This window comes from Saitoella complicata, assembly GCF_001661265.1.
Source record: "Saitoella complicata NRRL Y-17804 unplaced genomic scaffold SAICOscaffold_20, whole genome shotgun sequence".
In the NCBI taxonomy this organism is placed as follows: Eukaryota; Fungi; Ascomycota; class Saitoellomycetes; order Saitoellales; family Saitoellaceae; genus Saitoella; species Saitoella complicata.
Window position 1 is genome coordinate 66,946 of NW_017567011.1, and position 12,428 is coordinate 79,373.

Here is a 12,428-nt window from a genome sequence, read left to right on the forward strand (position 1 = left end):
TCGACGTACGTCTGTTGGTGCAGCTGCAGTTCGACGCGGATTCGGCGGCGCCGACCGGCGCCGCAGGAATTGAGTTTACGGCAAAAGTGAATTTAGTTAACTGGAGGAGATTGTGGTCTATACTCAAGCAATTGCTGGACGATACTTTGGACTTTGTGATCCTTTCCTCGTTTTTGTCATATTACGACTACCAAAAGCAAAGTCGGGTCTCACGCAACTGCCTCGATCCTCCTCCCCACCAACCACCGTGCTTCATGTAAATCCACAGACGTCAACCCCAATTTGCCCATGACAACATTGGCCCGCTCACCACCCGCATCCAACTCCCTCAACACACTCCACAAATCCAACACCTCCCCCTTACCATCCGCAGCAGTAGGCAATCCCAATACAACACACGCATCCTCCACCTTTCCCATCCTGACTGCCGGCCTGGCACAAAACTCACCACAAGCCTGCCACAACCCCTCCATATCCCTCTTGAACTGTCTCCCGCCGTGCTCCGAGAACTTGTTCCGTTCAACGATATGCTCCCAAATCCAGTGTTGAAAATCCGATGAGAAGGAGCGGTAGAGGCGGAGGAAGACTGGGTAAGCAAAGGTGGTGGAGAGGAAGGATAGCATGGCTGTCAGGGATTGGATTGGTTGGGCGAATTCGGGGGAGATGGTGGTAGTTTCGGCTGGCCTGACGGAGCTCCAAGATTGTAATCTTGCATAGGTCTTGCCCTCGTTTGCCATTTCCTTGCTGAGATGTCGGACAATCAATGTCTCGGCTCTTACCCTCAACGTCTGATAAGCCTCCATGGTCTCGTCAAAGAGCGTCCCACTCTCCGGATCTGTGACAAGGACACGCGACGTCCTCCCTGCAATCTGTTCCACCCCCATACTCCCAACGATTGGTTCATCGCTGCTCGTGTCTGAGGCAGCATCTGCCAAATCCTGCCATAACTCAACGAAGAAGACATCCTCTGACCACTCTCTCATCGTCTCCTCCAAGAACACGGCACTCCCATACGCGCGACAAAGTCTCTCCAACCCACCCACACCCATGGTAGTCCGAGCCTCATCACGGTGCACACCTGGAACAGCTCTGATGATACTCGAACTCAATGTCTCAAATGCATCGCAAATCCCATTCAGCCGATCCAAATATCCTTCCAAGATTGCAAGTTGTACGTCGAGAAAAAAGTTTACCCGATGATCGAACCGGGGAAGGGGAGCGAAGCGTGTTAGAATTGTATCCAACATATCCTTCAATCTCAACGCAGATTTTGTCGGTTTAGTTACTGCAGGGTCAATACCCTCAAACTCCAACTGCCACGCATCCGGCGAGGCAAGAATCTCATGGTACCTCATCAAATCGAATTCACCTTCGATACTCAACCACTTCTCGAACAAAGCTGGAGTTCCGATGATGGTTTCCACCGTTCCATTCCACCTTTCCTGTCCAAAAGGTACATACATCCACCTCTCCCTCACTGCATCATCAAACCTCAGCGTTTCATGCACAAGATGACTCCACACCTTTGCATGCCCCTCAATCTCAACCAATAACAGCTTCAACTTTCTCTCGGCCGTAGGCAACATCGCTGTTATAAGTTCGTTCATCGCAATGCGTTGGCCGAGACCGGTGGAGGCAAGGATGGGCTGGATGACTGTGTTTATGAAGGCGGAATGGTCTTCGAAGAGGGTGAGGAGATGGGTGAAGAACCATTCTGGGCGGTCGGGCCGGTTCGTGGTTCGGTTTGATTGGAAGTGGTAGCGAAACCGGAGGTCGAGTGGTTCAGTCAGGACGGAAAACGCCAGTAGAGGTCCTGATTGTGACGATGTGTCATTACCGTTGGCGTCACTGTATGTGTTATTAGCAAAGAGTTTGTCAACGAGTAGGGTGTCACGTACGGCTGCTCCAACACCAGCAACTTCTCAAATCCAATCCTAAATGCTGCAATCTTCTCCTCATATCCCTCCATACTCTTTGCCACAATCGTTGGCCAACCCAAATCCTCCAACGCTCCCTTGAACCCCTCACTTAACTTCCTCTTCATCTCCTCCCACAACGCGTCAGAACTCAGATCGACGTATTCAATGAGATGGATTGCGGAGGAGTCTGCGTCAATGTTTTTGGTGCGGAGAGATTTGGCGAGGGTGCGAAGGGACGCGTAAGGGATTAGGGCTGCACGGGGGTCGGTTGTGATGAGAGAGGATGCTTCGATACTGTACCATTGCAAGTTAGTCATGCGTATGGCGGCTTAGTAGTAATTGACAGGCATACCTGAGTGATTTGACCTTTGCTAGGATACTCGCGTATCCATATGCAACATCCAGATCCCTCAATGACCCGTCCAACTCCCGTAGCCTCCCCAAGGAGCCACTCCACTCCTCGGACCTTGCCCTGTGCATCTCATACTCTGCTCTCTTTGCGCTCAATTCATCAACCTCTTCAAGTATAGAACGAGCATGAGAAGCAGATTCCGCTTGAGTTGTGTCCATCCGTGTTTTAGCTTCAAGGATCTGTACAGTTGTCAGTAAGTCTCATTGAGGCGGATAGTTCCATCGACAAGAATACCTGTTCACCTAACGCCTTCTGCTGTGTCTGTAAAGTATCCAACAACTCATTGACGGCCTTCAAACCCTCAACACTCCGAAAATTCTCGTCCAGGTACTCCAACACATAGGTATCAGTGTCCACCATGGTGGAGCTCAGCTCGCGACTGTGTACAGTTGCAATTGGAGATGATCTCTCTCGTATGGGTGATCCTGATTCGCTCTCCCATGCGCCTGGGATTGATGGAGCCATGGTCCTAGAGACGAGGAGGATTGTGGATGACGTCGATGTGGGGACCAAGAAAGGGAAGGGAATGCTGGCTGATGGTAACCGTCGTCGCGGTGTGTCCCGTCTGTTCGTACTGAGGTGTCGTTCGCTTACCTGCTTACCCGTACTGTATCGTATCGAATCGATTCGTACGTCCGTTATGGGGACTTAGCCGAAATCGTGCGTGCAGGTCCAAAGTCTGTGCCCGGACCGAACGCGTACGACACCAAACAACCAACCCGTTGAGCATACATCCCTCAATTGTAGGGTAGGGGCAGCATTGCAGCCGCAAGTATCGCCGTTTGAATACCCTATCTACGAAAGCCCCGAACCGCTACAGCCAGAGTCGCCCGCGTCGTCCGTCGTTGAAAGCACACCACCAAGTCCATTCGTGCTCGAGCCATCTTATCTCAGTACTCTACCGCCTTCTCCGCCTCTCTCGCGTCCACCATCGTCTATCTATAACTATTCTTGCAAGATGTCCTCTCAATTCCAGCAGTTGGAAAAGTTGGGTGAAGGAACCTACGCAACAGTCTACAAAGGCCGCAACCTGCGCACCGGCGAACTCGTCGCCCTGAAAGAAATACACCTCGATTCGGAGGAAGGAACACCCAGTACCGCAATCAGAGAGATCTCGTTGATGAAAGAGTTGAAGCATGATAATATCGTGAGCTTGTATGATGTGATTCACACGGAGAATAAGTTGATGCTTGTGTTTGAGTTTATGGAGAGGGATTTGAAGAAATATATGGATGTTGTCGGCAAAAATGGTTCGGTGACATGGTGGTAAGTTTCTAAGACTCTGCTAACATGTGCTGAACAGGACAATTGCCGTCGCAGACGATCAAGAGCTTCATGTACCAGCTTCTGCTCGGTCTTGCGCATTGTCACGAGAACCGCGTCTTGCACCGAGACCTGAAACCTCAGAACCTCCTCATCAACTCCTCCGGCGCACTCAAACTCGCAGATTTCGGTTTGGCCCGTGCATTCGGTATCCCCGTCAACACCTTCTCCAACGAAGTCGTGACATTGTGGTACCGTGCCCCCGACGTCCTTCTCGGAAGCAGAAACTACAGCACCAGTATCGACCTCTGGAGTTGCGGCTGCATCATGGCAGAAATGTACATGGGCAGACCACTATTCCCCGGCACCACAAACGAAGACCAACTCCTCAAAATCTTCCGCGTACTGGGCACCCCAACCGAACAATCCTGGCCCGGCGTCTCCCAACTCCCGGAATGGAACAAAGACGGCCGCAAGACCTGGGGTAACTGTCCCGGTGTCGGAGATCTCTCGGGCATTGTAACCCGCTGTGACGCCCTAGGAATGGATTTGATGAAGCGCATGCTAATGCTCCCACCAAACCAGAGAATTGACGCGAAGAGCGCGTTGAGGCATCCGTGGTTTGCGGAGATTACGATGCCGCAGCAGCAGGCGCAGTTGGCTGCGCAGCAGGCTGCTCAGGCTCAGGCGCAGGCGGCGGCTCAGGCTCAGCAGGCGCAGATGGCGGGTGCGGGTGTTGCTGTGGGAGGACAGGGGAGTATGAGCAGTATGGGTGCGGCGGCGTATGCGCAGTATCAGCAGCAGCTGCAGGCGCAGGCGGCGGCGCAGGCTCAGGCGAAGGGGAGAGGATACTATTAGATGCGAAGGAGGGATGGAGGAGTGTTGAGTGCCATCTACTGGACTTTATGGTGTCGCTGGAAGTAGGATGGAAGGTGGATGCTTTGGCTTTGTAATTGAGAGGATATGGATTGAAAGACGGATTTGCATTTTCGTTATGGTGAACGATATTATAGGTAGGATATACCGATACTTAGCAAGCAGTTTCATTTAGCAACTCACAATGAAAGGTCCTCTCAAACGATGCGGAATAACACATCTGTAGTCTGCCTTAACCACAGCAAAGAGGTCGTACGAGATAGCCATGCATGCAGCGTGGGAACAGGAATGGAATACCTGTATCTTGTTGCCTGCGTTATCCTCGGTCCTCACGCGGATACGTTCAATAGGCCACTTATCTTTATACATATATGTTAACTGTATATGGGCTGATCGTGCAGCCCGCGATGGGATGTTGTTGACGTCTATTGTCTCAGGCCATGCTTCATGCATCGTTAACCACGGAGTAGATAAGTGAGAACGTCACTTGGGAAGCACTCTATCCGCTCACATATGAGGCCATGCGTTGGTTACCCGTAGGGCAAGCACAGCCCACGCATTTATCGGTGGAAGTGCTATTGACAACCTCTGTTGACGCGTGGGAAACCGACGGCGTGAGGTGAAAAAAAAGAGCGGTCTCGGTGAGGCTTGAACTCACAACCTCTCGATTAACAGTCGAACGCGCTAGCCAATTGCGCCACGAAACCGACTTGTTGTGTTTGCAAAAGCAGTATCAAACAGAATGAGACAGATAGATACAGGCGCCCTTTTGTGACGACGAGCCGCGCCTGCCCTCGAGCCCCTCCAACGACGTACGACGACCCCGACGGGTGAAGACGTGATCGACCTCCCAAAGGACAGCAACTACAGAACCCCACCGCTCGACAATATCGGCCACGTATCCGAGGCGTGTTACGATTTGCTGGTCTAAGTCGAACCAACAGCGCTTGCACCTTCAACTAACGTGAAGCTAACACGAGCACGCATCGAGACCCGCGAACGTCGAGAGCGGAACCGAAGTCAAAGTACGTAGAGCAGGGACTCGAACAGCAACTGCGCCAAACCAGCCCAGACCTGATCGATCTACTTAGCTCGTCAACCGTCCGACAGCAGCTGCGTTACGTTACGTTACGTTACGTGGATTCGCGTCATAACCAACCATGACCGGAATGCTCTACTCAGCATACATCGTCGACGCGACGGCGACGTTGGAGACGAAGGTGGAGTTGTTGCACAAAAACCACACGGGGAGGGCGCCGTCAGATATGGCGAGTTCGCGTTTGGAGGGTAGGGAGGATGAGGAGCAGCGGACGGTTGCGTACAGAGTGGCGCGATATCTGATTGAAATTGAGTTTGATTCAGGTGAGTCAAGGTAGAGGAGGAGTCGGCCTTGGTGGATCGGGCCGTATCGACGCGTTTTGTGCGCATACATGCCCGAGGACACCGCCATATTCTCCGAAGCACATGATGCACTAGACGAATTTGTTGCTAACAGCTTGGTTTACAGTTCAAATCCTCAGTAACATCCCAGCGGAGCTCTACCAGTCCAACCTCGAACAGCCTTCGCTACTAATTCTCCTACCACCAGAAGAGTCGTCGTCACCCAGAGACTCTGGATTCACCCCAACATCCCCCATCGCAAACGCAGTACCAAGAAACGCCCTCGTTCATATCGTTACTCTCGGACCAACTTTTACCCTTGCGGCACTTCGGTCATACAAGCATAGTTTGGCACGTCTACAGGCAATGTATGCTGCTGAAGAATTCGAAGGACTGAGAGAAGGAGGCGTGGATGTTGCGGACAGAGAAGCAGCTGCCAAGGTTGCGCTCGGTAAACACCAGCAGGTTTGGTTGGGTGCCGGTCCGGGTACGCCATCCAAGGAGTTCGAGTTCATGATCGACAAATACACGCCTCACAAGTCCCATCCAGAGGTCAATCTTAAGCGGGATTTGGACGCTATCCACGACTTAATGCCTCGTCATAAGTCGCTGCTGCATAGCTGGGACTTTCCGGCGCTGAGTTTGGATGCGGATGGGTTGAGCGTGACTGCGTTCTTGATTTTGGAGCATGTGATGAACTTGGAGGGATGTCAAAGATACCGGATCGGCAGTGAACGGCTGTGGACGTTTGTTAGGAATGTGGAACGCGGATACTGGGAGGGAAATGCGTACCATAACTGGACGCATGCGGTCGATGTGTTACAAGGAGTCTTCCATTTCGCACGGAACGCGGGATGGATTGGGGATATCTCGGGCTACGAACAGGATCCAAACTCGGAGTGGGAGGCAAGGGGTGGAATGGGTGAGCCAGTCGTCGAGTTGACGCATTGTGACGTGCTGGCGTTGTGTATTGCGGCGATTGGACATGATCTTGGACACCCTGGGTTGAACAACAACTTCTTGATCAACGCTTGTGCACCAATCGCGTTACTCTACAATGACCGTTCGGTGCTGGAAAACTTCCACTGTTGTGCGTTGAGGGAGTTCTTGAGGAGGCATTGGATGGAGGTTTTGGTGCCTGAGATTCGGATCAGGATTTTCGAGGCGGTGTTGAGTACTGATATGGCATTGCATTTCGATTATGTCGGCCGGATTAATCAGCTTTCGACGCCCGGATTGGGTACGGATGCGGAAGGAGCAAAGCGCCGTGGTTTGATTTGTGCTGCACTCCTAAAGTGCGCTGATATCTCCAACGTCGCAAGGCCTTACGAGCTGTCTCTTGAATGGTCAAGAGCCCTCATCGATGAGTTTGCTGCGCAATCTCAGACGGAGCAGAAGTTGGGTCTGCCACCCGCTGTACCACCACCTGCGACGAATGTCCAGGCGCAGAGTAAGGGACAGGTTGGTTTCATTGACTTGTTTGCTTTGCCGCTGTTCAGGACTGTGGCGGGTGTGTTGCCGAGTATGGGATACTATGTGGAGAGGATGGTAAGAAACAGGGAGACTTGGGCCGTTGCGGGTGGTATGCAGCCCTCACCAATGACGTTGCCTATACCACTTGGTGCTCCAGTACAGTCGCCACCACCACCAGCCCAGCATGTTCCGCAGCCTGCACCACCGGCGATGAGCCCACCTGCTGCGGTCGTGACTGTCGCACGGGGGAGCTCCCGAGCCTCGAGTCTTGAGGAGAAGCCTATTCCGCCACCAAAGCCACTGCCGACCACGGCCATGCCTCAAGTTCCCGTCTCTGTCGTTTCTCCAGGTACGAATGGACGGACTACTCCCCCTTCACAAGCTCTGGCCCCACCAGGTTCTAGCTCAGGTGGTAGCAATTCCTCGAGTTTGAGACATGCTGTGTCAACACCCAATTTCGCAAGAACTGATAGCTCGAGTCCAAAGGAGGAGGGAACTAGCACTGGAGAGAAGAAATGGAAACAGAAGTTGACGTTCTGGAAGAAGGGCAGGGAATGATTATTGGGATAACGTATCATTGATGGGAGTATCAGGAATGACGGCTAAGGAGGAATAAAAGGACAAGAATGGCAGGGAATTGGGGATGAGAACACGGCATGAGGTTATCATGACAAAGGACGATATAGCAATTTAGTCACGGGCGATTTTGTTTCTTTATGTTACTGTTTCGTTGAAGCTTAAGTTTCGCAAGCGTAAGTGTTTGGTTGTAGGTTAACGTTACGGCGCGAATTCATCATGGAAGTTTCAATCATCGAGCTCATCAAACCCGCTAGCTACGTACGCCCCGAGGAAAGTAGAGCAAAAGGAACGGGAAGAGGTATTGTCTCCTGCGATCCTGCAAGAGTGTCGAAGGAAGTAAAAGCGGTCTCGGTGAGGCTTGAACTCACAACCTCTCGATTAACAGTCGAACGCGCTAGCCAATTGCGCCACGAAACCATTGATAGTTGCAGAAATAAATACGATGTCTATGGCCTCTGTCCCAGCACAGATCAGGTGATCCGAAAATCTTCCCAGGCTCTTGCTCAAATGTTCGGTGCGACGTTCGCAAAGTTCGACCAACACCGTCAAAGCCCAACCCACACGAACTAGCGACTGGTGACAATTGCGACAATTCTCAGTATCCTTCATCCTTCAGGTTAGTAAAGTACCCTGCTGTTCGGCTCGACGAGACGAGCACCGCTTTGCGCAATGTGGTTATCCCGATCCTGGATTCTCGGTCTTGGATCAGCCGCACCCCACGACACGAGAAGATGAAACAAATCTGCAAACTTTTCTTGACCTCTCTCGAGAATCATGGAAGATATACTCATTTAAGTCTCTGATCTTTTTGTCGTTTGCATGAGCGCTGTTTCGTCTCGTCAAGTCGGACGTCTGACGTTGGTCGTTTGAGCATAGGTGCTAACTGTGTTCGTAGGTCTTTTCGCGTGTTTGATCCTTACATCTTCCTCATGTGTACGACTAGCTACTGCTTTTCAATATACGTTTGTCTGTTACTGCGTCCTTCCTTATTCCTGCTCTCTGTCACATCCTTCTTCGAGGTTCTGCCTGCATCCTGACTCTCGTATGTCCCTGTACACTTTCACTGCGATCGAAGAGAACAATCACTGTCAAATCAAGACCCTTGTCTCAACCGGAACCACCGTTCCAATGTACATGCTCGGTAGATCGCCCGTTGCAGGTTGACCGTCGATCTCCACAGACCGCCGCCGTATGTAGCCTTCATCTCTTCTACCCAGCTCACCCGTCTGTCTATGACAACAGATGATGAAGCATTAGTCCTGGCACGCAAAAGCATGTCCCAGGCATTCACAGAAGGGGCAAAAGACGGTCTCGGTGAGGCTTGAACTCACAACCTCTCGATTAACAGTCGAACGCGCTAGCCAATTGCGCCACGAAACCGGATGTTGGTGGCCAAGCAGTGTCATACAATATGACATACTACTCAGAATACCAGGAGCTTTTCTCACGATAGGTTAGGTCTTGCATGTCTTGCGGGAGACGTGTACACCTTGAGAGCGTGTCTCCGGAACCACCTTATATTCCTGTTTGCTACCGACTTTATTGTTGATGCCTAGCCATAGTCGACTACGATCACGGTCTATAATCCCCGATTTTCTGCTCTGTATTTCACCTCCTATCGCCAGCCCCGGATCCTTCATTCTCCCCGGTCTGTCACTCTCCATACCATCCTCCATTCGAGCCTGCCTTATCACCTTTCCCTTTCCGAACCCTGTCGAATCAAAACTTGGATTATGCTGTCAATGATGCTGAAAATAGATTTTGCTGTGTGAGAATGCTGTGTCGGCGCCGGCGCCTGACTTGAAATAATACGATGATGCTGAATGTGAGAAGGCTGTGCTAGACTGGGTGTAGGCAGTTCGTAAATTTTTCGGAGAAACAGGCGTATCGGACGTCTGTTCACATTCCTCCCATCCACGCCCAATCCCGATCATGACATTGACTCTGGCGTCAGAGGTTCATGCTCGTGTGCTTCGGCATATAGCGCGAAGTACAGTGCTGGGTTCGAGATCATGAGGTCAGTTTCTTGCTCTTCTTGCGTTTGTCCATCCCCTTCGCCTGCCTCCTCTTCCTGAGGCTCTTGCTCGTCCTCGTGCTCCTGCTCCAGCTCCTGCTCCTCTTGTGCCTCCTCCATGTCAACATCATCCCCCTGATCGGTATAACAAATGCAAACCGGCTTTCCGTCGACAATAGTGAACGGGTGGTCCCCATACCCGTAGTTGAATTCCTCAATGTCCATGTGAGTGTGGAACAAGATCATGCGTCGCAGATATATGATGCGTCTCCGATGATAAACCAAGTCCGTGCGTTTCATTATTGCTTCTGCCAATTCTATGCCCTCGTCATCGAGTTTGCCATATTTCAGAGTTACTTCTTTCAATTGCGCCTCGAGAATATTGCGCTTGTACATGGTTAGTTGATGCTGGTAGATGGCGTAATCGTCAGAAGAGGGTATATGAAGAGTATTTTGGGAGTATTGTTCCGATTCCCGCACCATAGCATCGTACCAACCATCCGGTAAACCGCTTTCGTGGCGCAAGGCATAATACGAAACAACCTTTCCTTTGAGGTATGCCACTTCTCGCCATTCGACGGGCACTCTCTCATCGTTTGCGGCCTCTCTCGCCTCCTCGAGTGCTTCCTCGTCCAGGTTTCCGTATTTAAAGCGTAACCAGGCCAGCGCGAAGACGAAAGGCAAGGCGTCTTCAAATCGTTCGACTCTCTCGTCCCGCTGACTGGTTTTGGCAGCGTTGGTCTTCTTGGTTTCTGCACGCTCCTTGTCGTTGCTGATCTTGATAGGAGGTGCCCAGATTCTGGTGATCGCGAGGGGATTTGCCACAAGTTTGGTGATCTCGGTAGGATCTGTCAAAAATTTGCTTTTCTGACTCGGTTGACGGAGCTCGGCATTATCAATGTCGGTGGTGTCTGCATTGTCATTGTCGTCCCTGATCTCGATAGGATTTACCCTCGTGCCCAGCCGCATATCGACATCTGGACAGAGGTCCTCTGTACTGGCGATGATGTAGTGTTGCTCCCAGTTGAGGGTCTCAAAGACTTCATCTGCATAACCGGCACAATCCATGTCGTCGTTGAAGAACGAGGTTATATCCTCTGATTCGACGGCCAAGGTTCTCACGCCGGCGTCGTCAGCTGCGGTAAACGACATCGAGATCCGGACAGTCGTCAGCCGTCGAGGACATAGGCATGTCTTTTATTTTTGCTGCAGGTGGCAAAACTTGCGATGTTTATCGATTTCTATGAGATGCCCCGGCCCGTTGGAAAGAAAGTTTCATTTTAGCTGCAGTTGTGAGCTGTCAGAAGGAGGCCTGAGCGCCGCACCGGACCGTTCGGCAGTTGCCACAGACCTCGGCAGAATGCAAGCAATAGATACTTCTAATTGTATTCATATGTTTCCTGAAGGAGCATGTCTTCTCATGCTGGTAAGTGTAGTTACACCGTCGGTGGACAGTACTGGAGCGATGGTCTTCTACTTTGAACAAGCACAGGGTGACTGACAAAAGGTCGAGACACGAAGCAGCAGCCTGTTAAACTCTCGGTTGGATTGATCTCATGTGACAGAGCACGGGACCTTTCCGTGCTTGAATTACAGCTCGGCGAGCAGCTCCTTAGCCGTGGGTAACAAGCGTTTCAAGGTCCCTAGTTTTCATTGGGATTATTTTTCATCAACGGAATATTTCTATCACTTAACCCTCGATGGTGTAGTTGGTTCATCACGTCGCTCTGTAATGGTAACATCGTCAAGCGAAGGTCACCGGCTCGACTCCGGTTCGAGGGATTCGTTTTTGGCTTTTTCTTGCAGGACCGTCGGAGTCGTTTCATGAAGCCGGCCAAGCTCTGGACATTGAGCTTCATCATTGAGAAACTTTTACTGCTTTGAAATGCTATCCTCAGGCTCATGAAGCTGGTCTTGACTGCGGGTCATATTACCGGCGTCCCCAGCTGCGGCGTAATTGCGACCGCGTAAACGCGTCGACCTGCACCCAACCGCATCCACCGCGAAGCAAACAGAGAGGTCAAGGAAGGGTACGCAGTATACCCAGACGGCCCGTACGAACACTCCTCATCCTCGGTTCTGACCCCGCGCGACCCGTTCTTTCTCCGCCTTTACTCGGTCTCGCCCTTCGCGACTTCAATACTTCTCCATGGGTCGCCTCATTCAGATAGAGTTGTTGAACTTCAAGTCCTATAAGGGACACCAGACGATTGGGCCATTCCACGATTTCACATCTATTATCGGGCCCAATGGAGCTGGTATGTCTTTCACCAGTGATTGCGCTGAGGCTCTTTCTGACATACGCGAATAGGTAAATCCAACCTCATGGACGCCATCTCCTTCGTCCTCGGTATCAAATCTTCGCATCTTCGTTCCTCCCATCTAAAGGACCTTATCTACCGTGGCCGCACCATGGCCGGCGAAGAGGAAGCTGAGCAGGAAGGGGAGGGCAGCGACGACGACGACGACAACAAACCTAGGAAAGCATGGGTCATGGCAGTATACGAAGATG

At 51.6% G+C, this 12,428-nt stretch overlaps 4 protein-coding genes and 4 non-coding genes across 8 annotated transcripts; 3 read left to right on the forward strand and 5 right to left on the reverse strand.

The window, feature by feature from the left end:
• Positions 1 to 209: 209 nt before the first annotated feature.
• Positions 210 to 2,691, reverse strand: SAICODRAFT_8970 (uncharacterized protein; the record flags this gene model as incomplete). Its single annotated transcript, XM_019171648.1, has 4 exons — positions 210 to 1,848; positions 1,899 to 2,213; positions 2,272 to 2,510; positions 2,566 to 2,691. 4 exons carry the CDS (start codon positions 2,689 to 2,691, stop codon positions 210 to 212), a joined length of 2,319 nt encoding a protein of 772 aa, XP_019022428.1.
• A 344-nt stretch (positions 2,692 to 3,035) lies between these two features.
• Positions 3,036 to 4,674, forward strand: SAICODRAFT_83169 (Pkinase-domain-containing protein). The gene is made up of 2 exons (XM_019171299.1): positions 3,036 to 3,581; positions 3,635 to 4,674. Exons 1-2 carry the CDS (start codon positions 3,290 to 3,292, stop codon positions 4,450 to 4,452), a joined length of 1,110 nt encoding a protein of 369 aa, XP_019022429.1. The 5' UTR covers positions 3,036 to 3,289; the 3' UTR covers positions 4,453 to 4,674.
• Positions 4,675 to 5,103: 429 nt separating this feature from the next.
• SAICODRAFT_t128 lies at positions 5,104 to 5,177 on the reverse strand. The gene has a single exon. It is a non-coding gene; the product is annotated as a tRNA-Asn (tRNA).
• Positions 5,178 to 5,734: 557 nt separating this feature from the next.
• Positions 5,735 to 7,881, forward strand: SAICODRAFT_95366 (HD-domain/PDEase-like protein; the record flags this gene model as incomplete). Its single annotated transcript, XM_019171972.1, has 2 exons — positions 5,735 to 5,832; positions 5,978 to 7,881. Coding segments are annotated over 2 exons (2,002 nt in total), but the record flags the coding sequence as incomplete, so codon positions are not given.
• Positions 7,882 to 8,245: 364 nt separating this feature from the next.
• SAICODRAFT_t127 lies at positions 8,246 to 8,319 on the reverse strand. Its single transcript has one exon. It is a non-coding gene; the product is annotated as a tRNA-Asn (tRNA).
• Positions 8,320 to 9,208: 889 nt separating this feature from the next.
• Positions 9,209 to 9,282, reverse strand: SAICODRAFT_t126. The gene has a single exon. It is a non-coding gene; the product is annotated as a tRNA-Asn (tRNA).
• Positions 9,283 to 9,403: 121 nt separating this feature from the next.
• On the reverse strand, positions 9,404 to 10,342 carry SAICODRAFT_31291 (uncharacterized protein). Its single transcript, XM_019167887.1, has one exon. It carries the CDS (start codon positions 10,310 to 10,312, stop codon positions 9,833 to 9,835), a length of 480 nt encoding a protein of 159 aa, XP_019022431.1. The 5' UTR covers positions 10,313 to 10,342; the 3' UTR covers positions 9,404 to 9,832.
• A 1,268-nt stretch (positions 10,343 to 11,610) lies between these two features.
• On the forward strand, positions 11,611 to 11,698 carry SAICODRAFT_t123. Its single transcript has one exon. It is a non-coding gene; the product is annotated as a tRNA-Tyr (tRNA).
• Positions 11,699 to 12,428: the final 730 nt, after the last annotated feature.

Bases quoted from the DNA above. Each gene is read 5' to 3' on its own strand.
- SAICODRAFT_31291 (XM_019167887.1), bottom strand. From the start codon at position 10,312: ATGTACAAGCGCAATATTCTCGAGGCGCAATTGAAAGAAGTAACTCTG.
- SAICODRAFT_83169 (XM_019171299.1), top strand. From the start codon at position 3,290: ATGTCCTCTCAATTCCAGCAGTTGGAAAAGTTGGGTGAAGGAACCTAC. The intron at 3,582-3,634 runs GTTCGGTGACAT...TGTGCTGAACAG, and splicing joins GGATGTTGTCGGCAAAAATG to GACAATTGCCGTCGCAGACG.